Source organism: Melospiza melodia, chromosome 19 (genome assembly GCF_035770615.1).
Source record: "Melospiza melodia melodia isolate bMelMel2 chromosome 19, bMelMel2.pri, whole genome shotgun sequence".
NCBI classification, from domain to species: domain Eukaryota; kingdom Metazoa; phylum Chordata; class Aves; order Passeriformes; family Passerellidae; genus Melospiza; species Melospiza melodia.
The window spans coordinates 7,495,448-7,522,311 of record NC_086212.1 but is presented as its reverse complement, the minus strand read 5'-3'; the positions used below and the strand labels follow the sequence as shown (position 1 = coordinate 7,522,311).

Sequence of the window (26,864 nt, the reverse complement as noted above, 5' to 3'; positions counted from 1 at the left end):
GTTTCCTGAGCTGTTTGCCTCTCACTGCACTCAGACAAGACCAGGAGCTTCTGCAGCACTTGCTGAGATTCACTGTGGTCAGGAGAGGGGATCCTGTCCTGCCCCACTACTCCCCCATCTTCTTTCTGATGGCCCCAATACAGGACAGAGCTGGCAAGAAAATCCACCCTCGGAGCTCAAATTGGGCAGCTTTTGTGTTTTCTTTTTGACTCGTGAAGCATCCTTAAGGTCCAGCCCGACAGCACACCCAGGGTACAGTCAAGGCTCGTCGCTTGCCTGCTGGAGCTCACACTTGTGTGAGCCAAGACTTCTCCTCTTGCTTTTCCGCTATTTCCCATGGCTCTATCCCGCTCCGCGCCGCTGACCTTTTGTTTGGTTGCGTTTGCTTATTTTTAATAAAGAAAAACAAAGAAAAAGAAGAAGAAAAAAGGCTGGGAAATGGCGAGATGGGGGGAAGGAGGGGGATCTAGGGGCCGTATAAAGGGCGGGTACCGGGGCTAGGAGGCGGTATAGCGGGGCACAGCGCCGTGGGGCGGTGCGGGGCCCCTCCCGGTGGGCGAGGCGGGGCGGGGAAGGGCGGGGGGTCCCGGGGGGGTGCCGCCCACCGGGAGGGCCGATCCCGGGGGATAAAGCGGCGGCGCGGGGTGGCGGCGGCGATGGGCGCGGGATGGCGGCGCTGGGGGCGCTGGTGAAGAAGGCGTGGAGCGTGCGGAGGTTCGTGGTGCTGCTGTGCGCGCCGCTGGCGCTGGTGCCCATCCTGCTCAGCCTCCCCCCAAAGGTACCGCCGGGGCACTCCGGGTGGGCACTGCGGGTTGGGGAGCCCGCTGCGGGGCGAGGGGCACGGGCACAGACAGAGTGAGGGCACGGAGCGGGGCACGGGCACAGACAGAGTGCGGGCACGGAGTGGGGCACGGGCACAGACAGACTGCGGCACACCGAGTGGGGCACGGGCACAGACAGACTGCGGGACACCGGCACAAACAGACTGCGGGACGCGCCGAGGATGCTGCACCGGGAGCTCTGGGTGTGAGGAGCGCCGTTCCGCCCTGGGAGGATCGGGGATACAGCCTGGGGGCTCCGTGCCACCGCTTGCCTCAGCACCAGCAGAATTCTCCTCTCCAGAGGGTCACCCTGCTGCCTAACCATGGAGCAGAGTGGGCTGCACAGCTCCTCACATTTTTCCAGCAACTTAAAGTGCGAATGGATGGGGCGTCCTGCGGTCATGTCGGGCTTATAGGGAGAAGAAGGGATAGATAACGTGAATTCTGTTTGATGTTTCTTATATAGACATTGGGAGGTGGGAGGATCGTGTCCACTCAAGCTCAGTGGCAATGATCAGTGCTTCTTGCTGGTAGATTTTATCAGTAATGCCCAAATGGCATCTGGGGAAACTGAGGCAAGACCAGCATCACCCAGAGCTGGGGTAGAACGGAGTGCTCGGTGCTGGGAGTCTGCCTGGCATCGCTGGCACATGCCCTGAGCGATGGGAGTGGCGGTGGGACAGGGACCCGCGGAGCTGTGCTCAGTTCGTGCTGCAGGGCTGCTCCGGAGTGCCCGCCCCGCTGTGGGTGACACTCAGGGGGACTTTGGTGCTGTATCTGAAAAGGCTTTGCGAGTAAGATAAGTGGTGTTTTGTAAAGGTGGAAACTGGTCTCCTCTGAAGGTTTGTGCTTTAGCATGTGATGAGCTGCACATAAAGCAATCTGCGGCAAGGCTTTGGGGGCTGGAGGGTTCTTTTGCACAGCTCTTGTGCACCAGGAACCTCTGAGCCTTGGATGGAAGTCCAGAGGGCAGTGAAGACACTGTGGATGTCTTCACTGCCCTGTGGACTTTTTTTGCACCATTGACTTCAGCATGAGCCAGATTTCACCCTCATATTCTGACTCAGATCCATTTGAGAATGACCTAAAATAAGTAATGATCAGTATGTAGTGAACATAGAATAGTTTAGGAGCTGTAAGGACACAAAGCTGGCACTAAGTTCTGCCTGTTCAGTGCTTGTCAGGTGAAACCTTCTCCTTTGAGATACAAAATACACCTGTTAAATTTAAAAATAATATAGATTGACCATTGCTTTATTTAATGACACCATATATTAAAAGAGACATTTCTTTGGATTGAATGTCACTTTTTTCCTCTGTTTTATATTGTTGGCTGAGTTATGAATGGAGCTGTGTTAAATGTCTGCCTCAAGGAACAGAAAACACATTGCACAGCAGGTACTACATTCCCTTGCAGATTCATAACTGAATAGTTACATTTCTGCATTAATTTTCAATAAGTGAACAAATGACTTCAAGTGTATTTAATAGCATCTTGTTTGACTTTGGCACTTGGTAAAATTGTGAGATAGGATTAGAGAGGGAGGAGATGCACTGTATGCTAAGTGCAAGCTCATGTCTGGTTTTGTGCAGTGGTTAATAGTGACAAGAAATCACAGATGAACCCAGTGCTGTGGAAAGGGCCTTGATCTAGGTGCTCTGTGTGCCTGTTGAAGTGTGTAGTGTCCCACAGGCTGTACAAGGATTTGGATGTTCAGGAAAGGGATTTCCGTATGTGTAGAGAACTAAAAAATATCTCTGTGGTGTAATGGTGCTGCTCACTCCTACTTAGCTCCCAGAGTGAGCTGGTAGCCCACTCTAGGGTGCAGTCCATGGAGGACCTCATGGATAGGGTGGTCTGATCAACGCTGAACAAAAAACGGTGTTGGGAAAGTGGAAATGTTTGCAGCTGAGCAGGCAGCAAAGCAGGGATACAACTGTGGTGATGGAAGGAGACCCTGCCAGAGCTTGCTGCTCAGCTTGGGGGTCTTTTCTTCATTCTCCATGGATTTTAAATCATCACAGATGGTAGCAGTGCCACTGGCTGATGCCTGTCAAAACCTGGATGCTCACATGAGGGAGTATTTCAAGCAAGTCCAAACTGCAGCTTCCCCAAGTTCTCCCCAGAGTTGGCATGGGGGGAACCTGTAGCTGCTAACTCCTGTACACAGTTGTATCTGTTCATGTTCAGGGGTCAATGATTCATCCAGGGTTTCAACACTAAACTCTCTCACTTGTTCAGCAAGAAAAGAAACTTGCTGTTGCATCAACAGGGGATTAAGTTCTGACGTCCGGAGCTCGCCTGACCCCCTGTCCGCAGCCCGAGCCGCGAGGGGCTGTGGGAGGGGAAGGAGCAGGTTATGCTTTTAACCACACTGTGAGAGCAGCAAGGGGCAGGAGCAGGGTCAGCAGGCAGGGGATCAGGGGTGGCAGAGTGTGGAAGTTGTCCTGGCACGTGATGGCAAAGGCTGCGTGCCCTCACTGCACCGCCTGGCCAGGCGTCTGTCTGTCCTGCCACGGGACTGCAGGACGGCCTGGCCTCTCCTGGGCAGGCAGCTCGTGAGAGCTGCTGCAGGTGGCCAGCGAGAACTCGACTGACTGGGCTGTGCTGGAGTCACTGGGAGCCTGTCCCAGGCAGGGAGGGCACGCAGGGACAGCAGGCTGGGGCAGGAGGAGTGCTGCTGATGTGCAGTCACTGGAACAGCCGGGATGCTGCCGAGTCCTGTGCATCTGGAACACGGGGCTGTTGGACAAGCTGGAGAGAGCCCTGTGCTCCTGCTGGGATGGTGGAATGCTGCCTGGCAGGGTGCAACAGGAGCTGGTAGGAGAGGAGAAGCAGTGAGGCTCAGCCTCTGCTGGTCTCAGGATGAGCATTCCCTTGTGAGAAGGTGTCTTACAGGCACCTCTGCAGTAATTTCCTCTCTGTCGATGTTAAAAATTTGTTCTCACATCGTGTCACCATTTACTCCCTGCTGGGATGCTCTGCAATTTTAGTCACCCAAAGGATTTCTACCATAAAAAGCCACTTCAGCTTTGGTTTCAAGGGCAGCATTTCACTTGGGTCTGGAGACCAAGACCTCATGCCTTAAAGCTGATAGAACACACCAGGCTGTGGCTCCTTGGGTTAGAGTGTCCTTTCTGAGTGATACCCTGTGATGTGGGTGCAGTGCTTTTGTTTTTCCCTACACTTAAGTGACATCCCTCTGGAAACACAAAAAAGACAAATCATCCATCAGGTCTGCTCTTGCTCACTGGTGATGGACTCCAGCATCCATATCTTCAAACTGTGATTAGAGCTCTTGCCAGCTGTCACTCTGCAATGGTTTTTCTCCAGATCCTTATGTGAGTCCCTTCACAGAGGGATGGTGACAGGGCTGCCCCTGCTGCTGTTATGTTAATTGCCTTGTTTTTAATTGATGGCCTCTGTAGGTGGTGGTTGTGTAGAGGGAGGCTGATGTAAATGGTTTTGTCTTCAGCCTCCTTTCTGCTAAATAGAGAAATGAAATTTCTGCTTTGTGGGTGTGTTTGCTGAGACCTCAGGGTGTGCTGCCCAAGCTGTGTGTGGAACAGTGCTTTGTGTCCACCACATCAGGCAGCAGAAGGAAATGCTCTGTGTGGAGCTGGTTGTCTGCTCAGGGCTCTGTGTGTCACCTCCTGCTCTGGTCACTGCTGAAATGGCTGAATATTTGTCCCGTGAGTGGAAGTGCCTGTGACCCCCCTGCTCGGAGGGCTGTGAATGATTGCAAAGAGCTGGGGCAGGGCAGGAGGGGCTGGAGGAACTGTTCTGCTGGAAGGGGCATGGGGGCACTTTTAATGAGCTGTGCAAAGAGCTTGTTCCAACAGCTTCTAATGAACTCAATGTCTACAGCCTCTTGGCTTGGTAACAGCTGAGGCAGCCAAATCTGCTAAAAGGAGCTCTGGGCAGGCAAATAGGGCCCAGTGCCTTCAGAAAACTTACTTGACTTCCTCAGTGGCCATGGAGCCATTTAAAATTAACTTGGATGATGGTGATGGGTCCTCCTGGTTAGTGCAAGGAGACTTTAGGATCTTGCAGAAGAAAAGTGACACTGCTCGCCCTGGAGAGCAGAGAGCATGAAGGGTGTCTTTGTGGGCAGAGGGGGGATGCAAATGTAGACAAAGGGGATGGGAGTGGGTTGTCCTGCATGCTGGAGGAGCTGGATCCTGGCTGGAGAGCAGAGCAGGAGCATGGGCAGGCAGGGAACAGTCCAGAGAGCAGCCTGGCAGGAGAAATAAGTGATTGTAGCCTGGTTTTGCATTTCATACACAAAGTCCATCTCTGCAGTGTTTGTGGTGATTTGGGAAAGCCAGTTTCACAGAACTAGAAGCAATGGTCAGTTAAAAGATGAGAGCAAGAACTTCAGTGGGGAAAGAGGGGGATAACTGAAGGTACAGTGGCTCCATTTTACCACATCCTCTGTGAGCTTCAGCCCAGAGAGAGGGTCAGCCTGGCAAAGAGCAAGCTGGCACTGGGAGGGTGTGAAAGCAGCAATACTTGGGTTGGGGAAAATGGAAGTCTTTAGTCTTTATTGACAGGAGTTAATATTAATTGGAAAACACAACTGGATAAAAAACATGTCTGTCTGATTCCTGCCTGTGTCTGCAATGGTTGACTCAATGATTGTCAAGGTCTTTTCCAAACTAATTGTTTCTGTGGTTTTATGAAAAGAGATATGGAAGAAATCCCTGGGCAGGGTGTTGAGAGTGATGAACACAAATGTTATAATCTGTTGCCAGATGGACAGTGCAGAAAAAGCCACATTCAGTGAAGCATTTTTGTTCTATACTGAGCAAAGTTCTGATAGTGCAATCCTACAGCATAAGAAACTGACTGATAATTTTTTTACTGTGACAGTAACTAAATGGAAATTTAAAATTTCGTACATCTAACCCTGGCTACTTTAAAATCTACAAGTTCAGACAACTTCCATAAAATAATTTTTCAAGAGCCTGAAGAGTTTGTTGTGTACCAATAAAGTGGGTGTGGCTCTACAAGCCCCAGTACAGATGGAGATCACCAGGGATGCTGACCACATGCCAGGCTGATATGTAGCCTCCCTTGGGAAGTATTTAAAATAAAAAGAAAGGTAGGAGATCATAATATGTAATTACCTCAACACAGCCACAGGACTGGCTACCCACAGCCAAGGTGGTAAATGTGGTATTTGTGTGCATGGGATGTGTGAAAGTTGACAAGAGAAGTGAAGAGTCTACCAGGCTGCTGTTTGATGAGTTGGTGACTTTTTGCCATACACTCAATTTGCCCACTTTATCTGAGCTTCAGCTGTCTCATTTTAAAACAGACTTTTTTTTTTTTTTTTTTTTTTTTTTTTTTTTTTGCCAACTACAAAATACCTCAGGAAGTTCAAATAAAAGTGTTTAAGCTTTATGTCATTTTAGCAGAGGAAAATGGATTCCCTGAAGCTCTTGCAGCTTTGTGGCCTGTGTTACTGGCCCCTTTCTAGCCACTCTGCAAATAGCCAGCAGGAGCAAAAGGACTGCACTGGCAGGGAGGCTGGTAAACAGGGCTTGGGCTGAGTCCAGATTACATAATGCTTGCAGGAGCTGGGTTAGTGGAAATCAGATTCCCAGCTCCATCCTGCTGGAGAACAGGCCCTGGGCACAGTGGGGCTGGTGGCACAGTGACAGCTGTGCCATGAGAGCTCTCAGTGCTTGTTTTCTGCTCCAGGTTGTTCTGTATATCACAGGTAGGATGTTTCTTTGTGATAGCAGAGGGATTAAAGGGCTTGATAAGCTCCAATTCAGCCAAAATCTCTCTTGGTGCTGCTATCAAGGTCCTGCAGGAGCCCTGTCTGCCCCTCTTTTACCTGGTTAGAGGTTGGGGGGAGCCTGTGTGGCTGATGGGGCTGTGATGACCATGCAGCATTCAGGGGGTGATGGAGAAAACCCAGAATTTGGCCGTGCCAAGGCAGGGCTGCTTTGAGCACTGAATCTACCTCATGGGGTAGCTGTGGGCACTGGTTCTGATGGGGAACAAGGTCCAGCTGCAGGTCCTGGTGTCCCTCTCAGGCTGTGCCTGGGTGAGCCAGCTCGCCTCCCCTGACCCACATTCCCTGCCAGAGCCTCCTTTCCCTGGGGCACCTCATCTGCCCTGCCCTGAGACTGCAGGACGCAGCCTCGTGCCTGGGCTTCCTCTGCCACAGCCCAGCAGGTCCCCAGGGTGGAAAATCCCCAGTGCTGGAGTGTGGCAAAGACAGCATCTGTGTCTGGAGGGGCAGAGGTCGATCCCAAGGCTCTTGAGCAACAGGAAGAGGAGCTGCTGCAGTCCAGAGCCACAAGTGCTTTCCTGGAAATCATTAAATGGCTGTAAAATTAACCTGATCACAAGATCCATTTTACAGTTCATACGTGCCACCATGAACTTTGATAGAATTCTGTTGAAAAATGTAAATACAAAGGTGGAGGGAGATACAAGAAGTAGAAGGACTCCTGACAAGGCTGCAGCCAAGGAATGGAAGGATGAAGATCATGTGGAGGTGAAGGTGCCACACAGAGCAGCGAGTTCAGCCCAGCCTGTCCAGGACCATTCTCCTGACATTTGTTAGCATTTATTGCTTGTGTACTAACCAAACATACCAAACACTGGGGACATCAATTAATTAACATTTGCAAAATATCTTGAAATCAAAAAGCTTTCCATTTCGTATAGAGTTTGATTCAATTTTATTGATGACTTTTTTTTTTTCATTCTGGGGAACGCTTGGTTGAAATTGAAGTTATTGTGGATTGGTCTTGTTCCTTTTTTGTTCAATGCTGGTACTATCTCAAAAACCAATATAGCTGCTATTTGTCCTCTTTTAGGGTAGAATAAATTGGATAAACAGTGCTACTGCTTTTTTCAAGTGGTTTCCTGTTGATCCATATAGATCTCAAAAATTCAGGGAAGCCTTTCACACAGCAGTTCCTTCTGCCCTGTTTCATTTTTACCCCTTGGCTTTTGATCTTGCAGTGAAGAGGAGTTATTAGATTGCTGCTGTGTCTCATTGCAGTGTTTTCCAGAACATTTTCCATGCACTGGAGAATAAATATCCATTACTTATAATTAGTTTTCTAAATTGTACATCATCTATTTTGTAAAGTCAATTAAAGCCTTCACTGATATGCTCTTGTATCATTGTTAAATATTTTCAGTTGCTCTACTCCAGTAAGAGCTAAAGTGTCTTTATTTTGAAGCTGACTTTGGTGCAACTTTCCTTGCTGGAAACTGAAGAATATTTTGCCAATGGGAGAAAAAAAATTATCCATATGGCTTTTGGAAATCAAGTGGAAGAGAGCTTAATGAGAGCAAAGCTATTTATTTGGCATATAAAAAGAACCATAGTAAAGAGGAATTATCAGTTGGCACAGGAATTAAATCACTAATCTAGTGGCAAACACTTGAAAACATGATTCTTTATTTTTGTAAAGTTTAGCACGGCCAGGTTTGCTGCTCTGGTCCTGCTGGTTTGGGGGAAGTGAGGAGCAGGGAGCCCATGAGAGCTGCCAGGGCTGGGCTGAGTCTGAGGGTTTTGCTTCACACACTCTCATGTGTCATTTTACTGGCATCTAAAATTAGGTCTGAAAGTGATCTTGAAATCCAGATCTTGGGCACTTCATATGAGGCACTGACACTGCTACAATTAATGTATAAAAAAAAAAATCAGTTACACTCAGTTCTGCTGTGCTTATGCTTCCACATTCACTGGGGCCTTGCTAGCAGGACTCCTTGTCAATGCAAAGCCTGGCTGCTAAAACAAAATCAGGAAATCTGTCATTTTGTCCACCTTTCAAACCCTCACTTGCAGATGTGGTGAACATAAATCCATGTTGATTTTGACCTCCTTCAGCCCAGGCCTGCAGCAAATTGTTCGTAGGTGAACAGGCAGGTGTTGGCTGTGCTGTACCTGCTCTGGTGCCTGGCTGAACCCTCAAATGATGGGGCTGGGACCACATAATCCCCAAAATGGAGTTCCCACAGTCCCCAGCCTTGGCAGGGAGCAGAGCCATCATCTCCTCCTCAGAGGCCCGGACTTGGTCCAGGGGAGGAAGGTCCCAGCAGAGGCACAGAGGTGCCTTTGAGTAGCAATTCGACCTGCACAACAAGCTGGAAAAGTGATAAAATAAATAGCTCTGTGGCTTCCAAGTGATGCTCAGCAGTTATTTATAGTGCTGTGGCACTCTGCCTGTGCTTGCTGACAATGTCCCTGTTGAGGCCTGCTGTGACCCAGCTCAGCTCTGCCCTGGGCTCTCCCGTCCTGGGCTCGGGGCCGCTCTCCCGACTTCCTCCCTTTGCTCATTGTTTTGGCTGTGGCTGTGGTGACAAATGGCTTTGGTCTAGTTTGTGCCTCCTGGGTGGATGGGTGAATTCACACTGTGGCCTGGGGGCCCTGGGTTTCTGCCAGCCTTGGCCAAGGCCAGGGTGATGCCTGCAGGAAGTGCTGTGACACTCGGGTGCTTGATTTACTGATTTCCGTAGGGACTGGGATCCCTTCCCAAGGAATGGGTTCTCGTAAATCTCTTAGGAGACTCTGATCCAAGAAAAGAAACCTCCCTGAGTGCTGCCTATTGCAAATGTGGGGGGCATACATCTCTCAAGGCTGTTTTTGCATAGCTGTGCAGAGCACGGTCTGCGGAAGTTGGAGGGAAAGCACAAACATTAAATGGGTCACACACCTAAGCATGTCAGCAGCAATGCCAGCCCTAATTCAGTACTGTGGGGCAGTTCCTGGTCTCCAATTCCTTGGTTGATGCCTGCAAGCACATGGGAAGATCAGGCAATCAAGGAGGATTTTGGTTTTGCTGTGGTCTCGGATCAGTCCTGAGCCCCTTACACAATGTGGGGGGGAAGATGTTGTACTTGATGGAAATTATTTGGGAGAAGAACTGTATCCTTAAGGGAGTAACTGGAATATTTTGCTTCTCTAAGTGTCTCCAAGTGACAGATGTCTCTGTAATGCCACATCTCACTATTCCTCTCCTCCTTTTGCAGGAAGGAAGATGCCTCTATGTGATCCTGCTGATGGCCCTGTACTGGTGCACCGAGGCCCTGCCCTTGGCTGTGACAGCCCTGCTGCCCATCGTCCTCTTTCCCTTCCTGGGGATCCTCCCATCTAACAAAGTTTGCCCACAATACTTTTTAGACACCAATTTCCTGTTCCTCAGTGGTTTAATCATGGCCTCGGCCATCGAGGAGTGGAATTTACACCGCAGGATTGCCCTCCGGGTGCTCATGCTGGTGGGAGTCCAGCCAGCCAGGTGACTATGGGGCTCTGCCTGGGGGATGTGAGCTGCAGGGGCTTGGGAAGAGGCTCTGCTGTGCTGCTGCTATATTGGGGGTGTCCACACCCCCTTTTCTCCATTTGTTCAGCTGTTTGCCCCAGGGCCAGTGCAGCACATCATTTGGTTCAGCCCCATGCTTGTGCTCCATCCAGTTTCAGGAGAGTCACAGAAATCCTTTTTGGTATTGGTTTTGTTATCTCTGCACATGAGCTTTTCCTACCAATGTGTCAGAGAACTTGCCAAACTGAAGAAATTCAGCTTTTCCTTTTTTCTCTCTTTCAGATTAATCTTAGGGATGATGTTGACAACGTCTTTCCTGTCCATGTGGTTAAGTAACACTGCCTCCACTGCTATGATGCTTCCAATTGCAAATGCAATTTTAAAAAGCCTCTTTGGGGAAAAAGACACATCTAAGGATATGAACAGGGAAAATGAAGAAAACCAAGGTAACTGAGACAGGGCAGTAGTATAAGCCAGCTGAGGTCTGCCCTGCTGCCCTTAAATCTGCCCCATTTCATTGACTTCACTGGCACAAATACCATGTTCATTAGCTTGCAGCTCAATCTAAGGCTGGTCCCACTTTACTGCACACTTTATTCCCATGGTGGAAGAATATTGGCAGACAACTCCCTTTTATCTGCCCTTTCCTCATGCCATGCAGTGCTTATGAGTGGCCTGGAAAACCAAAGAGGTGATGCCCAGCCAACCTGCTCCATAAACCTGCTGCTGGCACAGGTTAAAGTCCAGCTCTGTGGCACAGTGGTGGTGGGTTTGTAGGGGTGCTTTGGGGATGGCTGGAGCCAGGGAGGGCTGTAGATAGGGCAGGTGATGAGTGGGGTCCTTCCCTGTGGCACACAGAGCTGTTGTGCACTTGGGACAAGTGTGTTCTCTTGTTTTCCTGCTTGTTCACACATGGAACTGGAGCCTGAGCTGGAGGAGAAAGCAAAGCCTCAGGGGAAGGCTGGCAGGTTAAATATCTGTCCATAAAGTGCTTTGTGATATTTCCCATCTCCGTGTTGCTGTTTGGTGCTGTTGCTGAGCAGGTTGAGGATAGGTCAGGGGTATGTGGCCAGGTAAGGCCTTTCTGCAGCCCTTTCTTCACAAGCCGTTCTCCAGAACTTTGGGCTTCTGGCAGACAGTGATGAGAAACAGCAATCCAGAAATGACATCCTGACATCCCCTTTGCAGCTATTGCTGAGAGCTGGAGCAGTAGTCACAGCTTCTTATTCTGCTTCTTCTGCTTCTTCTTGCACTAATTAGTAATTCATCTGTGATTTAAAAGCAATGGCTTCTTAGTTCCTGCTGAGTCCTAAGGCAGATAAAGGAGTCCCCAGAAGAAAAGTCAAACATGTGCACATCTAATAAAGATATAGTTAATCATTCATCACTGATGTTTAGCAATTATGAGATATTTGCACTCCAGGTTGCTTTATCATGTTTGCTTTATGAATTTTTGACTATTCACATCTATTAAAATCAACCTCACTGATTTCCTTTCTATAATTTCCTGTTCTGTGTTTTGTCAGTCTGCTTTGAACATTTTGTCCCCAGCCTCTGAATCTGACTGTGTAGTTGTGGCTAGTTGTGGTAAGTACAGTAAAGTTTGGGAACACATAAAAGGAAGATTCCTCACCTTGTCCTAGACACTTTTAAGCACAGAATTAACATCCTTGACTCACACTTGCAGTGGTAAGAGAAACCAGAAAAGGCAAAGGAGGGGAATGCAGGTAGAAGAATAAATAAAGTGATGCTTTCCAAATAGCATGTGATGGTGTGATTATGTTTGTGGTTTTTTTGTGTGGTTTTTTTTGAGGTAAAGGCTTTCAAAATTATTTATGATACAAGCAAAGGAGGAATCACCTGTAAAATGTACATTTCATGCATCAAAATCTGCATTTTTATGTAGACTTTTTATTTGAACTTAATGTCCAAGGTAGACTCATCCTTTTCTGTAATCTTTCTGAATGGTTGAGCAAAGCTGAGTTCCTTGAAGGAAGCCCTAAACCTAAAGTCAGTCAAAAGTGATGAATCTGATGTTACACTTAGGAGTGGAGATGTGCAGATGAGAAAAAGGTATACTCATTTCATAGTTTATTAAATGTTTATGATATATCTGAATTGTGATCTGTGCTCCAAAAAAGATTCATTTGTGAAAGGAGCTGTATGTGCAAGAAAACTTGTCCAATGGCAGGTGATAAAATCCGTTTGCCAATTGACTTGGTTTCATAACACCGTGGTAGAGTCCGTGAGGCAAAAAAAAATATTTGGGTGGTTAAAAATAACAATTTAAAATATAATAAAGAATATGTAAAATTTCAAAGCATTTGACCCACAGCAAAAAAATTCAACAAGTCTATGAAAACCAGTTTTGTGTAGGACTTTGCTTACAGACATGGTGCCTGAAATTAAGTGATCTCTGATCGGTTGGTGGCACTTTTTTCTTGATGACACAATATCAAGATTTTGGTCACTTATGTCCATGCTCAGCCGTGTGTGCAGCATGTTACAGATCAGCAAATATTTACATTCTTGTGTCATTGAACAAATCATTACACTCAGTTTTAGCTGTCATTTTCACACTCTTGGCCTCTGATGCAGGGGAGCAGGCAGTGAGGTTGGGTGGCTGAAGTCCCAACTGGTTCTGGTGGATCAAAGCAGGGTTATAAATTTAAATCCAACAGACATTTTTCAGCTTCTAGAACTTTCCTTTTGGAGGTGAGCCCTGCAGTTCTGCTGACATCTCCAGCAACAGGTGTGTGACAATTTGGAAGCTGCTGTGCCTGTGAACCTGACCTCTCTCTGCTTCTGCCCACTAACCCCTCATTGGCAATATTACATTTCTCTGAGCACCTTAAACATCTCCAGGCAAAAATCACATGAAAATATCTCCATTCTTTTTTCCTTTATAGAGAATATTCTGCAAATTCAAGGTAAGCTGCATTCAGTGCTTGAGGTGTAACTGAGTCACAGACCTGGAAATTATGTCTCTAAAGGTGTAATTGGCAAATGTGCATTTTTGGACAGTGCTGCCTGGTTTGATTGCCTAATCCCAGGCAGTGCTGGCAGGGTGTGGCCACAGCACTGCTGCCTCTATCTCTCAGTCAGTGGAAATAGTACTTTTTGGATCTTTTCAACCTTTTAGAAACAGTAAAAAATGTAATTAAAGCAAAAATTACCTAGGAAAAGCATTTCTGCCTCTAAGGTATATGAGATATTTTGGTGAACTGGCCACAGAATCCTCATACTGCTCTGTGAGAGGTGTGCACAGATGGGTCCAAACTCTGTTATCTTTGGCCTTTTCTGACTTATGGACCTGTAATAATTTTCAATTCCTTTTTTATAAATTTAATAGAAAAATCTCTGCAGTATGCCTGGCTTTCCTTTGCATGGTTACCTTTGCAAACCTTCCTTGAAAAATAACTCACAGATGGTCCTCCTCAGATGGGCTGGTAGTCTGAGCTTAGCGGGGAAAAAAAAATTTAAATGTTGAAGTAGAATGAAATGTTTTTGCAGAGCCAGGACTGGGCTTCAGTGGGACAGAAGTGTAAGAGCCTTTGGGCTAAATCCATTGAGGGACCAACAGTCAACCATGGGTTAATGTTCATCCTTCTAATTACATCCCTTCATCGTGGCAAGGTTGGGGTGAAAGCTCAGCATGTGTGTGTCCAAGCCAATTACCTCCAATTCAGTAAATTAGCCATGTGTAAAACATGACATTGCAGAAATCCTTGGTTCACTGAGCTGGAACGAGCACGGTGTCTTGGTGCACATGTGAGTGAGTCCAGAGACTTTGACCACTGCCTTCTCTCCATGCTTTTGATATCTAGGTCATATTATTGGAAGGGGATTGGGGTTTGGGACTAAGAAGGGGCGCAGGGAAATTTGGGGATTGTTTGGGTGGCAGTAGCAGGAGTTGGGCTCTGTATGCAGCTGTCTGCAGAGCACAGGGAGTGCAGCACACAAACCTCTGCACCCAAAACCACGCAGAGAGGACAAGGAAAGGCAGCAGAGCCAGCAGGCGTGGGGAAGGGCCACCTGGGCTGAAGGTGGATAAAACTCACAAGTGCTGCAGTCCTGTGAGGAACATGGAAAATGAGGTGTGGTAGCACATCTTCCAGCCTCAGGAGGCCAAGCCATGGCCACAAATGCCACAAGCCTTAATGTCAGGTCTGGTAACAGAGAGTGATTGTATTGCATTTCTATTTTTTGATTTCTGAGTTCACCCATGGGTTGGTGTGGTCAAGGGGTGTGCAGCTCCCATAGTACTGGGACTGGCTGCTCAGCCTGCAGGGCCTGGCATTTGTGGAGAGGATGATGGGCTTGGAATGGTCCTTGCTGTCAGGGCAGCTTTTGGAGGAGCTGGTACAAAACCTAATCCCAAATGTGTCTCACTCTTGTCTTTAAAGAAGGAATTACAGCATTATGGTGACTGCACTAGATGTCTGCAGGGTGTAAAATTCTCACCCCATGGGAATGAAGCTCAGTGCTCCTGCTGTGCCTTGGGGAACCTGCCTTACAGATACAACAAAGCCCAACAGTGTTCCTTCCTAAGAATGATTAAAGTTAATCCTCCCCCAAGAAAACCCACCCCAAACCCTTGACTTGGTAAGGGATACCCTCGAAGTCTGGGCTGTGTTAGGAGATCCCAAAGGCCAGCCTTTGGCAGAAGCTGTGAAGGGACCAAGTGCCTGGGTGTTGGAGGAGAAGCTGGGTGCTGTGGTGGGGCTGGAGCAGTGGCAGGAGGAGGAGGAGGGCTCCCTCATCCCTGCCAGGTGTGAGCTCCTGACCCCATCCCCATGGTGTGAGCTCACCCTTCATTTGCACAGCCCCTCCTCTAACATGGTAGCTGTTTCCTCTGTCCCTCTGTTTGGTTCAAGGAGAATTTTCTAGATGCTTTGAACTGTTTTAAAGTCCTCATCTTTCTTTTTCAGCATCTTTACAACAGAATAAACTTTACACTGTACCAACTGAGATGCAGTTTCTGGCAAGTACTGAGGAGTAAGTTAACTATAAAGTTTGTATTAGACTTGAGAAAGAACTATCCTCTGAGCTAGACCAAGTGTTAGGAATTTGAAATTCAGTCATTGCAATGTTTTGATTATACCAAACATCCCAGTCACTGATGATAAAAACCCTGCTCTGTGTGTCCAGCCTCCCTCTGCATGTCCAAATCATTACAGAGAATTTTTTCAGCCACTGTGAAATCACAGCCAGAGGTGTCTCCTGCTGGGGATTTGTACCTTGGTTTTCTCAGGAGCATCAAATGGGTGAAGCCAATGATGTAAAACCCCCCAGGATTTACACACTGCTGATGGTCCTGCTTTGATAACAAGGATGGGGAGGAAACATCTTTTCAGGAGCACAGGAACAGATGTTTCTTCCCTCAAATCTATCAAATTTTAGTTCTTTTTCCTTTTGGCAGTCCTGTGGACTTTATGCTCAGTGTTACAAGCTGCTGAGGGGCTGAGCAAGGCACAGGCACCCTCAGCTCCTATGGATGGGTCTGGGGGTGCTCTGTCCTCTGCAAGGCTGACAGTCCCAGTGGCACTTCATCAAGCAGACCCCTCTGCAGCACTGAGCTGCTAAGGTGTCCTTGAGCACCACACTGGTAGCTTGGATTTCTAAAAGCTGGGGATTTTCCTTCTGTCAAGGCTCTGAAGTGGCTGCGCTGTATTTAAACCAGGGCTTTCACCGGATTCTCTTTTGGACTGTTTTAAAGCAAAGATCTGGCGGAGGAGAAGGAGCTCTCCAGTGATGCTCTCTCAGACTTAAAGAAGGAGGAGGAATACAAAACAAACATATGGAAAGGTTTCCTCATCTCAATCCCATATGCAGCCAGCATTGGAGGCACAGCAACGCTGACAGGAACTGCACCAAACCTCATTCTTCTGGGACAGCTGAAGAGGTATGGGAGGCTGTCCTGGGGATCCCTGTGAGTCCTGCAGGACACAGACATGTTCTTCATCCCTGCAGGAAATTCCTTTCTGTGCTGAGTGCTGGTTTGGAAAATTCATGCCCTTCCAGAGTGTTTTGGGAAATGAAAGCAGGGAGTGCACCAGCCTTAGATTTAATGAGCAGGTTTCCAGCCTAGGCAGGCAGGCTGTCAGCCAGACTGAAGCATGTGTGCTTCACCCCACTGATGCTTTTAATCCCATTGAATTTAATGGAACTTGACTCCACACCTACAATTAACCTGGTAACTGTTTTGATGTAGTGCTTTGTGAGCAATTACAGCTACTGCTGTATGGGAGAAAGAAAAATAATGAACACACCACTTCTTAGTCATAAAATATTCCTCCTATGTGCACAGGAGCAGAGATTTTGCCAGCCCAGGTGCCCACAGGTATTTCTTACTTTTGCTGAGTACATATGGCCTGTCCTGGGCACTGCAGCATCCCTGCCAGGTTCATGTCCAGACTGCCCAGCAGTTTCTGTAGCAGATTTAATCCTGGGTGTTCAGGAGGATCTTTGCATGAAGGCATTGTCCAGCTGGAGGGAGATTTCCAGAACTTTCCTTGCCCAGCTGGGCTGGGTGAGATGGGGGTGCCAGGGTGTCCTGTGAGTTGCTACAACACAACACTCCCGCATTTCCTTATGTCCAGATAACTCACAGGGATAGTTTTTAAATGCACAGGGGCAGGTTTGTGGGATATTGCACTGCTGATTTCAGATGCTTGTTTACCCGTGGATGGAAGGGTTGCTTTCCCATCTTGCATTAACTTGATTTTTCCCGTTTGCTTAGTTATTTTCCAGAATGTGATGTGGTGAACTTTGGTTCTTGGTTTATGTTTGCATTTCCTTTAATGCTGATTTTTCTTCTCATGGGATGGCTATGGATCTCTATCCTGTATGGAGGAATTAACCTGAGGTATGTTGATATTCACTATACATCTATGTAGTCTGGTTATATTAGCATTATAATGTGTTTTCATCATGCTTCTCATCCTAAATCTACTGATATCACCCAGGATCATCTCCTGGAAAGTGGGGGAATTTACAACTAACTCTAGCAGGCCCATCCCATAACAAGTCATCTATTTTAAAAAGCTGGTATAGAATAGGAAGATTTTAAAGATATCTCATAGTTACATATACCTTATCCAACTGAAATACACGTACAGAGTATGTATTATATTCATTCAGTTAAATGCATAATTTTTAAAGGTAGTTTTACTGCCTGACCTTGGCCTATGGAGGGTAAATGGCAGATTTTTAATGACAGAAGGAAAAGCAGATTTAGCTTTGAAGACTGTGATAAAATCTTGGTTGCCCATGAAAGAAACAGGATTTCTTCTTGGGGCAAAAACCTGGGTTTAGAACAGATTACTTCACAACAGGGCTTAATTTTACAACAAGGTGTTAATCTGTAACTGAGAATAACATGTTTTTCCAGTAAATCTTTGCTGGACACATGCAACCCCTCAGTGTGCACAGCCCACAGCGATTGCAGCTCTGCTCTGCTGCTCATGTGGAGCCTTTTCCCCCTCCACACTCTCACAAGTGATGGTAACAAAGTCAAGAGTCCTGCTTCCTCCAGGGACCATACAGAATTCGTGATATTTAGAAAAGCCTTTAATTGTTGTTTTGACTTTAAAATGCAGATGTGGGGAGAGGGGAAAAAGAAGAACAGGTGTCCAAATATTTACATTGTCTCAGACATAGGGAGAAAAAAAGATCAATGGGAAAGTTTTAATCCAGAAAATGCCAAAGGCTTGTCCTTGACTTGCTGGTGGGGTTTCTCAGGAGGCTCTGGGTGCTGCTGTGTGGTGCTTGGCCAGCTCAATCCTGAGGGCTGGGCTGCTCTCACCGTGTGCCAGGGCTTGTGGAGAGCTGAGTTCCCATGTCCCTGGGCACGGCACATGGCACATGGCACATGGCACATCCCCAGCCTCAGGTGAGGGAAGAGGCCAAAGCCAGGGAGAGGCAGGGCTGCTGTGGAGCTCAGGGACGTGATGCTCTGTGTTTGCTTTGGCTCGTCCCCCGAGCTCTATTGGGATAGCTGGGCCTGCACGGATGCCAGAATTCCCCCGTGGTGGAGGGGACACTGCAAAGCTCCTCAAGTACGGCCAAGGCTCCACAGGAACCTTGCTTGGGCTGTAACTGCCTGGGGATGGTGCCTGGAGTTCTCTGTGGGCAGGTCCTGGGTGTCTGCAGCCCAGGGGGACACCTGGGCTTTGCTTGGATCCAAAAGGCATTAAAAGGCTGAGGTGATAGAGGAGGACTGTCAGAAACTGGGTGCAACAAAGTGAGCTGTAAAGCTGGGGTAGAAATGAGAAAGAGTTGTAAAGCTGGGATAGAAATGAGAAAGAAATGAAGTGGGTTTGGAAATGTCCTGTTTTAAGAGCGGAGGGCTGTGGGGAATGGAGCTGAGATGAGGCTGCTGTTAATACCACCTCCCAAAAACCAAGAAATTAAAGAGCCAGGAACTTGAAATGCAGCAGCTTCTGCATGATCAACCATTCATCTCTATAGAACATCCAGCCACTCTTTGAAACAATAAATGAATTAAGGACAGGCAAGGGACCATGGGGATGGGCAGATGTGTCTGAGACAGAAATTTGGGATTGCAGTTTTAATCAAGGTCACAGTGCTAGAAACCAGGTTCAGTGTCATGAGATGTGATGGGAGATGAAGTGCAAGATATGAATATATCATTTGTATGCACATGCTACAAAGGAGCAAACTGTGAGCAGTCAGTGCAGCCAGGCTAAGAGGCTTAGCCAGGAGCACATTAACATTCCCGGCCACTTAGAAATTCCTCACATTTTTTGTTGATCCCCAGCAGCATCCTGGGATCACCCAGGAAATTACAAGTGACTTGAAAAATGAAGGGACAGATTAATTTTCTGTGTCACCCTATTCCTAGTCGTTCTGTCCAAGTAGGTAACTTGCTTGGAAGGAAGACAAGGAAATCCAGCAATGTTGGGACTTTCATTTGGCAATCACAGCCCATGCTGGAGGAAACAGTTCAGAATATAAATGAGAGGAAACTTCCTCACCTCTGCAGGGACTCCTTTGTATGAATGCAGAGACAAAGGATATATAAAATAAAGCTTTATTACCATTATCTCAGCAGAGATTTTCGATTTTAGTCTTCATAATCTGAAGATAACACAAAGTGAGCTGCCAGAGACGTGCAGCTCTTTGAACCTTGAAGAGCAGGTGCTGGAAAAGGACACTGAGTCCTGCATAGAAAATGCATTATTTCCTATGTGTCTATGTGTCACTTAGGTCAGAGGCATGTAAAAATGCATGTAAAAATATAATTGTGTTTCTTGGCAGGGGCTGGAAAACAAAAAAGTCAAATATAAGAGTGGATGCAGAAGCCCGAGCCAAGGAGGTGATAAAGGAGGACTACCAGAAACTGGGTCCAACAAAGTGAGTTGTAAAGCTGGGATAGAAATGAGAAAGAAATGAAGTCGGTTTGGAAATATCCTGTTTTAAGAGTGGGGAATGGAGCTTTTTGAAGAAAATTATACCTATATTTCTGCTAAGTCTGTAACCTGCTGAACTTTGCTTTTTGCATGCTCCAGCCCCCTCACCTTTGCTAGCATGAATCTTGCACTCAAATCTTCTGAAGAACAACATTCCTGGTATAGAGGGAATTCATGCTGGGTTGTTTAATTACTCTTTATGATTTTTCTACTCCAGGAACAAACCCAGTTCTGTGTGAGTTAGGTGCCAACCAACACAAGCTGGATTTCAAGGGTTTGTGCATACAGGAGGCATTTGCTGAATCAAATTATGGATATGAATCATATGGATTGTGGGTATACTTAAAGAAATCTTAAAGCTCAGGGAAAGTATACAGAAAGAAATCAGATCCATGCCATGGAACAAATTATTTTTCTGAATAATTCCCTCAACTATGCTAGTCAAGTGAGGAAAGTAAAAGCTGGTACAAACTGCAATGATGGGGATATTTTTGGAGTAAGGCACCAGCAGAAAGAAACATGAGTTTTAGACTCTGAGAAATGCCAAGAAAAAGGGGAAAGCAGGAAAAGCTGAAATCCAACCCTGCATATGTCCAACCATCCACTGATATTCTGGGCAGCCAATACTACTGAAGGCTGTTGAAACTGTAGGGTTCTTCCTTAAATGGTCTGTGTTTCCCCATCTGTAAAATAATATTTTCATACTCAGGGCAGTGCTGTGAATATCCAGTGATGTTTGTGTCATGCTATCGACATTGTAATTATTTCTGTTGTGTGGAACATGGAGTGGTTCTTCAAAGGCAGCTCTCTGTGCCTGCGCTGTAAATGAAAGCAATTGGTTTATTTGTTCCATGCAGTACATTATCAAGCAGCCTGCAAAATGTCTCTGAAAGAATCAAAGTCCCACTTTGAGATCTAGGAGTGGGAAAGTCCATTAAGCTGAGCTCTACCAATTTGATTAGCAACCCCATAACTAAAAATCAGCTCAAGCAGCCTCATCCAAAGGGCTTGTGAGCCCTTGCCTGTGCTCAGAGAGATTTTAAATAGAATTTTGAGGCATCATCTTAAACCTTGGTTAAACCTTAACTCTGCTAGATACTTAGTGAATGCTATTGCCTTTTACCCTGCTGTTTGTCATGTGTCTAAGGGACAGTGTTTAGATTTTGACCTTGGAGGAATTTGTTCCTGCAGTCTCATGTATGATTTGAATCTCAATCATCCTTTTGTGTGGCTTGAGCTGCAGTGCCACCATGCCTGGCTGGTGTCGTGGAGGGACATGGTCAGAGGGGTGACCATGAGGAGCTGCTTGGCCCTTCCACACCCAGAGGGTCAGCCTTGCATCCCCCTGCTGGGACATTCCTGATCCCCATCTCGCCTCTCCTTAATGTCTGCCAATGAGAGACTATTGCTGGCAAACACCAGTATTTGCAAATAGATTTACAGTCTGTCCCAATGTGTCACTGTAGCTGGTTTTAGAAAATCAGCCTCACTTCTCAGCCAAGGTGCTGCAGCAGGAGCTGGGTACTTGTCCCAGCTTGGATCCGCCCCTTTAGCACATCAGCGTTTTAACCTCATTTCTTTTCATTCCAGGTTTGCAGAACAGGCAATTTTCTTCTTCTTCTGCATGTTTGCAATCATGCTGTTCTCCAGGGACCCCAAATTCATTCCAGGCTGGGCAAGCCTGTTTGCACCAGGGTAAGACTTTTTATTTTCCTTCCACTCTGCCATTTTGCAGTAACATTTCCAGGTCATTCACATTCCTGAGTTTCTGATTGTGTTGCTTAACACTATTGCTCAGATTTCCTGGAATAAATTAAATCAAGTAGCAGATCCAAATTTGCATTTTCTGTCTCCTAGAGGAGGTGCATGAAGCTGGTGGGAAGTTGTGATGTGTCTGCTTGAGGCCATCCCTAGGATTTAATGTTGGGAATGCTGTTTATAGGATATTTGCAGTGAAATACTGAGTTCCTTAGGCAATCCACTGATTTCACCAGTGGTCTGAAGACTGAAGAGAGATGGCATGAGATGATTCTGAGTGCTGTCCTGTCTGTTTGCCAAGTTTGTGTCCCCTGTGACAACCATACCTTGTGAAGATGAATAGGTGCAGCAGTTAGGGGATGCTAAAGCTCACAGAGGGTGTTGTTATTTCTTAAAAGAAGAGATCTTCATAGTTTGGTGGGTTTTTTTTCACATAAAATCCTAGTTTGATAAATGTTTCCTTAATATAACAAAGTAATTATGGACCTTTTCCTCATCAGTTATTATTTTTACTGGATGGATCCTCCCTTTCACCTGACAGTTTGAGCATTTTGCAAAGAGCTCATGTAAATAAGATGGTTTGGGCTCTGTCTCTCTTCCTCCCTGCAACAGGCTCAGGAAACTTGTCCTTACAACTCTGCAATCAGAAAACCAAAACATCACTGTGGAGGGGATTAGATCTTGGTTTTTACTTTTGTAGGGCAGCTTTTCTGGGGAGTTCACAGCCCATGGTAGAAAATTAGCTCGACAGGGAATTAAAAAACAACTCTGAACAACAAGCATTGTTGAAACCTGATGGAAACTTGTAATCTTCTTTGGTAAATCCCTGTTCTCATAAACTTTGTAATTCTACAGGCTTGTGCTTCTTACGAGTGTTTCTGCTGCTTTTGGACAGGTTTATCTCAGACGCAGTTACAGGAATCACCATTGTGATTATACTGTTCTTCTTCCCTTCACAAAAACCCTCCCTCAGGTGGTGGTTTGACTTGAAAGGTGAGTAGGAGACCCTCCAGGCAGGGACTGTGTGCCAGCCTGTGTCCTGGCAGGGCAGGCATGGGGCAAGGAGCAGTGCTGTCCCCCCTTGGAGCAGCAGGGTGGAGCAGGGTGGCTTCAAGGCGCCGTTTCATCCTAGAAAGGCTTTTTTAAAAAAAAATCTGAAGTACCAGCAGAGGCTCAGCAGTCACCGCCCTGCTGCTGATGGCAGGAATCATCAGCTGCTCATGTTAATGTCAGGGTTAATGCCATGGTGGGATGAAGTCACCTGAAATGGGTGTTCATTTACCCATGGTGTTCATTTACACAGCAGACCTGATGGTGGAACACAGGTTTAGTGTCTGACTTCCCAAAGGCTCCTTCAAGGGAGCATGGACCTCTGAGAGGGCAGAGAGAGGGCTAGCTGTCCATTCTCAGATATGGATGCTCTTCCTCTGTTTCTGGAATAATTTGAATTCCTAAAGCTCAAACTCTCCAGCAGGTTTTGAAGTCTTGGGTCGTTCCTCTTGAGGAGCAATGAAATACAAATTTTAATTCATAAGAGATGATCTGAATGGGGAGAAGTAGATGAAGGCCTTTTGTGGATGATGGAGAATCGCCTGGGGTCTGTGGGAACAAAGTAGCAGCTGCTCTGAGTTATGCACATTTGTTGTGCTGTCCATACACAGGAAGATGTTTAATCAGGCCTCCTGTGGATAAAATATGTGCTCTTTTTCAACAGAAAATTTCAGTCCCATTAGTGTGCCTCCTTCCATACAACAGAGCTCACTTTATCACGTATTAAGAAATGGCTTTTAGGGGAAATGAGCTCTCTGCTGTTAAACTCACTGGCTGTTGAATGAAAAATGGAAAATTAATAACATCTTTAATTCAAATGGCAGAAAATTTCCTCCTTTTGTGGACCCTCATCTGATGAAGGCAATGTTAATGTCTGTTACAGAGAGAAAATTAACCCCATATTAAATATTAAATCAAGAAAGCCTCAAAGAAAACTATATTGCTAGAATGCTATTTTATTAAAATATCTGATACTAAATTAAATGTTCCTTTAGTTGGCTAACCCAAGACACTCCATGTGTGTATTTGATAAGCAATTCATGCTCAGTGAGCTTCAGCACTGCTGTCAGACTTGTGCTATCATTCAGTCAGGCCGTGACTGATGCTCCTCTTTGGGTGGGTGTTTGACACAGGCCTCTCCTCTTTGTCCAGCACCAAACACAGAGACCCAGCCCTTGCTGACTTGGAGGAAGGCCCAGGAGACAGTGCCCTGGAACATCATCCTGCTGCTTGGAGGAGGCTTTGCCATGGCCAAGGGCTGTGAGGTGAGGCACCATCCTGCCCAACAGGCTTGGATCTTATCAGGGGGTCACTTGGTGTTCCCATTTGGCTTTGGAAAACTTCCAACAATGGAGTCATCACACTCAAAGGACGTATTTGTCAACTCTAAGTGACAACAATGCACAGGAGATATTTAAGGAGGCTACAACTCCTTGCTGCGAGACACCTGAGGACAAGTTCTAGGAGAGGACCAGTTCCCCTGCAGGGAGGCAGGAGGATGACTCCTGTTTTCTCTCTCCCTCCTGCAGGAGTCTGGCCTGTCTGTGTGGATAGGAGGCCGTCTGCATCCCCTGGAGGGTGTGCCACCTCCCGTGGCTGTCATCCTCATCACGGTTGTCATCGCCTTGTTCACAGAGTTTGCCAGCAACACTGCCACTATCATCATCTTCCTGCCTGTCTTGGCAGAGCTGGTAAGGTCATCCCATGGCAAGAGCAGCTCCTGCTCTGCCCCCTCCTTGCCCTGCCCCTTGGGTCTGTGCTGGGACAGGCACTGGGGAATTTTCCTGCTCCTGGGCTTCAGGCTCTTTGAAACCCTTGGGAGCAACAAGTCCTGTAGCATAACGTGGGCACTGAAGGAAAAAAATCCTTCAGATTTTGTTATGAGAGATGTGATTATTTATAACATAGTGTGGGATAGGGCTGTGCACAGCACACTGGCTATTTGCATCCTTTGGTTCATCTCTTGGCAGCTCAAATCCCCAAGGTCCGATTTCTGTTCCCTTCTGGTTTTCCAGGCCATTCGTCTGAAAGTGAATCCCCTTTATTTAATGATACCAGGAACTATAGGATGTTCCTATGCATTCATGTTGCCAGTCTCAACACCTCCCAACTCAATTGCCTTTTCCTCTGGACATTTGATGGTCAAGGATATGGTAAGTTCCTTTAGATACATAAAATGATGAAAACAATCAGCCTGTGTGTTTAAAGAAGGTTTTTTTTCTGTATTGTTAGCACTCAATATGTAGTAAAATGAGAAGACAGAAGTCTGATACTGCTCTCAACAGTCTTTGAAGGCAAAGGATGGAAGGAGCTTGCATGAAGTTGAAATTTGGAGCCACCATGGCTCCAAATGGTGACAAAAGTGGTCTTGAGTGTGGTCAGCGTCCCCCAGCCCCTTGTCCTGTTTCTCTAGTGTCAACAGCTCAACTTTCATAGGTCTCTGGATGCAGGAAAATTTCCCCAGCTCAGTGAAACAAAGCTTATGAGTAAAATTAGGCTTAGTCCCAGTTCCTGCTCACATTCCTGAGGCTAAACAGATGTTAATGTTTTTGATGGATCAAAGCTTGGTAACCAGCTGCAGAATGGCCTTTGTGGCTTTAAGCCTGCTTAAAATGTTGCTAATATTAACAGCAATTAAACCTTCCATTTTTATAATGTTTGCATTCAAATAGCTTCGTGCTTCACATGCTGTAGATGTCCAGTCTAAACTCAACAGCTGTCTTTGTATTTCTTTTGTAGGCCAGAACTGGGTTGCTCATGAATCTTATGGGAGTTCTCCTTCTTAGCCTGGCTATGAACACATGGGCCAAGAGCATCTTCCAGCTGGGGACCTTCCCTGCATGGGCCAACATCCATGCAGAAAATGCCACCTCACTTGTGACAGCTGTAGAAAATGTCACTTTAAGTGCACTAAATAAAATATGAACAAAGCCACCCCCGGGGAAGGACTCACTCACTTAGGACTGGGGCACTGGAATCGTCAGAGTTTGCACAGGAGGAAAAGCCACGTGGCCGCTCACACTGTGTGGGACCTTCTGGTTTAATTTTATTTCTAGAAATTCTGGTCAGTGTCACAACATCCATTCGTTATTTTCTCTGGAGATCTTTCCCCACCTTTTGCAGGTACAAATCCGACTCTCCCAGAGTCCTTCTGCCACAGATGGTTGTTAACTGGACAACCTGTAAGCATGGAGCATCTTTGGGTAGATAGATGCCTGTTCCCCCGTGAGAGCTGATGAGCCTTGCTGCTCCAGTTTCTGATACCCTACCTCGTTTTGGAAAGCAGCCCTGGCAGCAGGGTGGAGGCAACTGGATTATTGATGTGCAGCCCAACGTGAGTGAGTGTATCAGAATCTGGCCAGGGAGAGGGTGGTGGCCGGGTGCTTGTGGCAGGGTGTAGGGCTGGGGTCTCGTTGCCATCTCATGAGTAATTCTCTCATGGAGGATGAGGAGCATTTCCTCGGGTTTGTGTGTGAAGGGATGACTCAGGAGATGTGTGGGTAGGACTCGGTGCGTTGCTCCATGCTTTGGAAACTGGAAGGCCACGGTTTGTTTCCAAACATGTTCAATGTTTGAAAACCTGGGGCAGCGACTGCTGCCTGGTTCTTTGCACTGAGTGCACGGATGGGGGCTTGGGACCAAATTAATTCCTGGCATAACTTTGGACATCAGTGGTGTCTCACTGTGGTAACTGTGGCCAGTCTTAGGCTGTGAGATTGACTCACTCACAAATGACCCGCTGAGTCACAGGTCAGTGGACAAGTTGCATTGGAATATTATTGACATTTCTTTAAAACTAGGCTTTGATTCTTAACGTCTTTTTAAATCAGATTGCTTGGGTACTTTCAATGAAAGCATTGCAAATTGACTGTGATTTTAATCACCATTTTATCCAATTATTTTTATTTTATTTTCTGTAAGAATATAAAATATTAAACTTAAATCATCAGTCATTGAAACAGATGATTGAATGATAAAGGATCTGATTCTTGTTTTGTGGAAGGTGAGTGACTGGATCTCTGTGCTGGGACCGGTTTCTCTGACAATGTAAAGTGGTGGGGCTGACAAGATGAACTGGCCTGGGGTAGGGATCCAGTGCATCCCCCTGCTCCTGTGCTGCTGATAACCCCCAGGGCCAGGCAGGAGGGCTGGCAGGGAGATGTTCACCAGCTGCTGCTGCAGGGATTACCCTGTGGGGGTCCCCTTGGGGTGATGTGGCAGATGGGAACTTGAGGGGGATGAACTGAAATCGCCAAAACCAATTGAATGTGGAACTTTGATCAATCAAGTTAAAAAAAAAAATCCTCAATGTTCAAACAAAATCCTTAATAATGATTGTGGAAAACTTAAAATAAAGCACATTGGTTAGCACATCACATGGTCCTGTTTGCTCTGTAGTTCGAGGGGAGAAAAACAAAGCCTGAGCCTCTCCCTGCTCCAGCTCCATCCCTGATTTGGACAGTGGCTCCCCAGGAGGAGCAGGAGGGCAGTGCAGTCCTGTTAA

The 26,864-nt window shown here is 46.6% G+C and overlaps 1 protein-coding gene across 1 annotated transcript; it reads left to right on the top strand.

Moving 5' to 3' along the window:
• The first annotated feature begins 659 nt into the window (after positions 1-659).
• Positions 660-26,733, top strand: SLC13A3 (solute carrier family 13 member 3). Its single transcript, XM_063172267.1, has 13 exons — positions 660-778; positions 9,829-10,094; positions 10,401-10,564; positions 15,050-15,116; positions 15,838-16,023; positions 16,861-16,986; positions 19,401-19,496; positions 21,143-21,247; positions 22,206-22,303; positions 23,513-23,625; positions 23,890-24,051; positions 24,376-24,513; positions 25,100-26,733. The coding sequence occupies exons 1-13, from the start codon at positions 668-670 to the stop codon at positions 25,283-25,285; spliced, it is 1,818 nt and encodes a 605-aa protein (XP_063028337.1). The 5' UTR covers positions 660-667; the 3' UTR covers positions 25,286-26,733.
• The last annotated feature ends 131 nt before the right edge of the window (positions 26,734-26,864 follow it).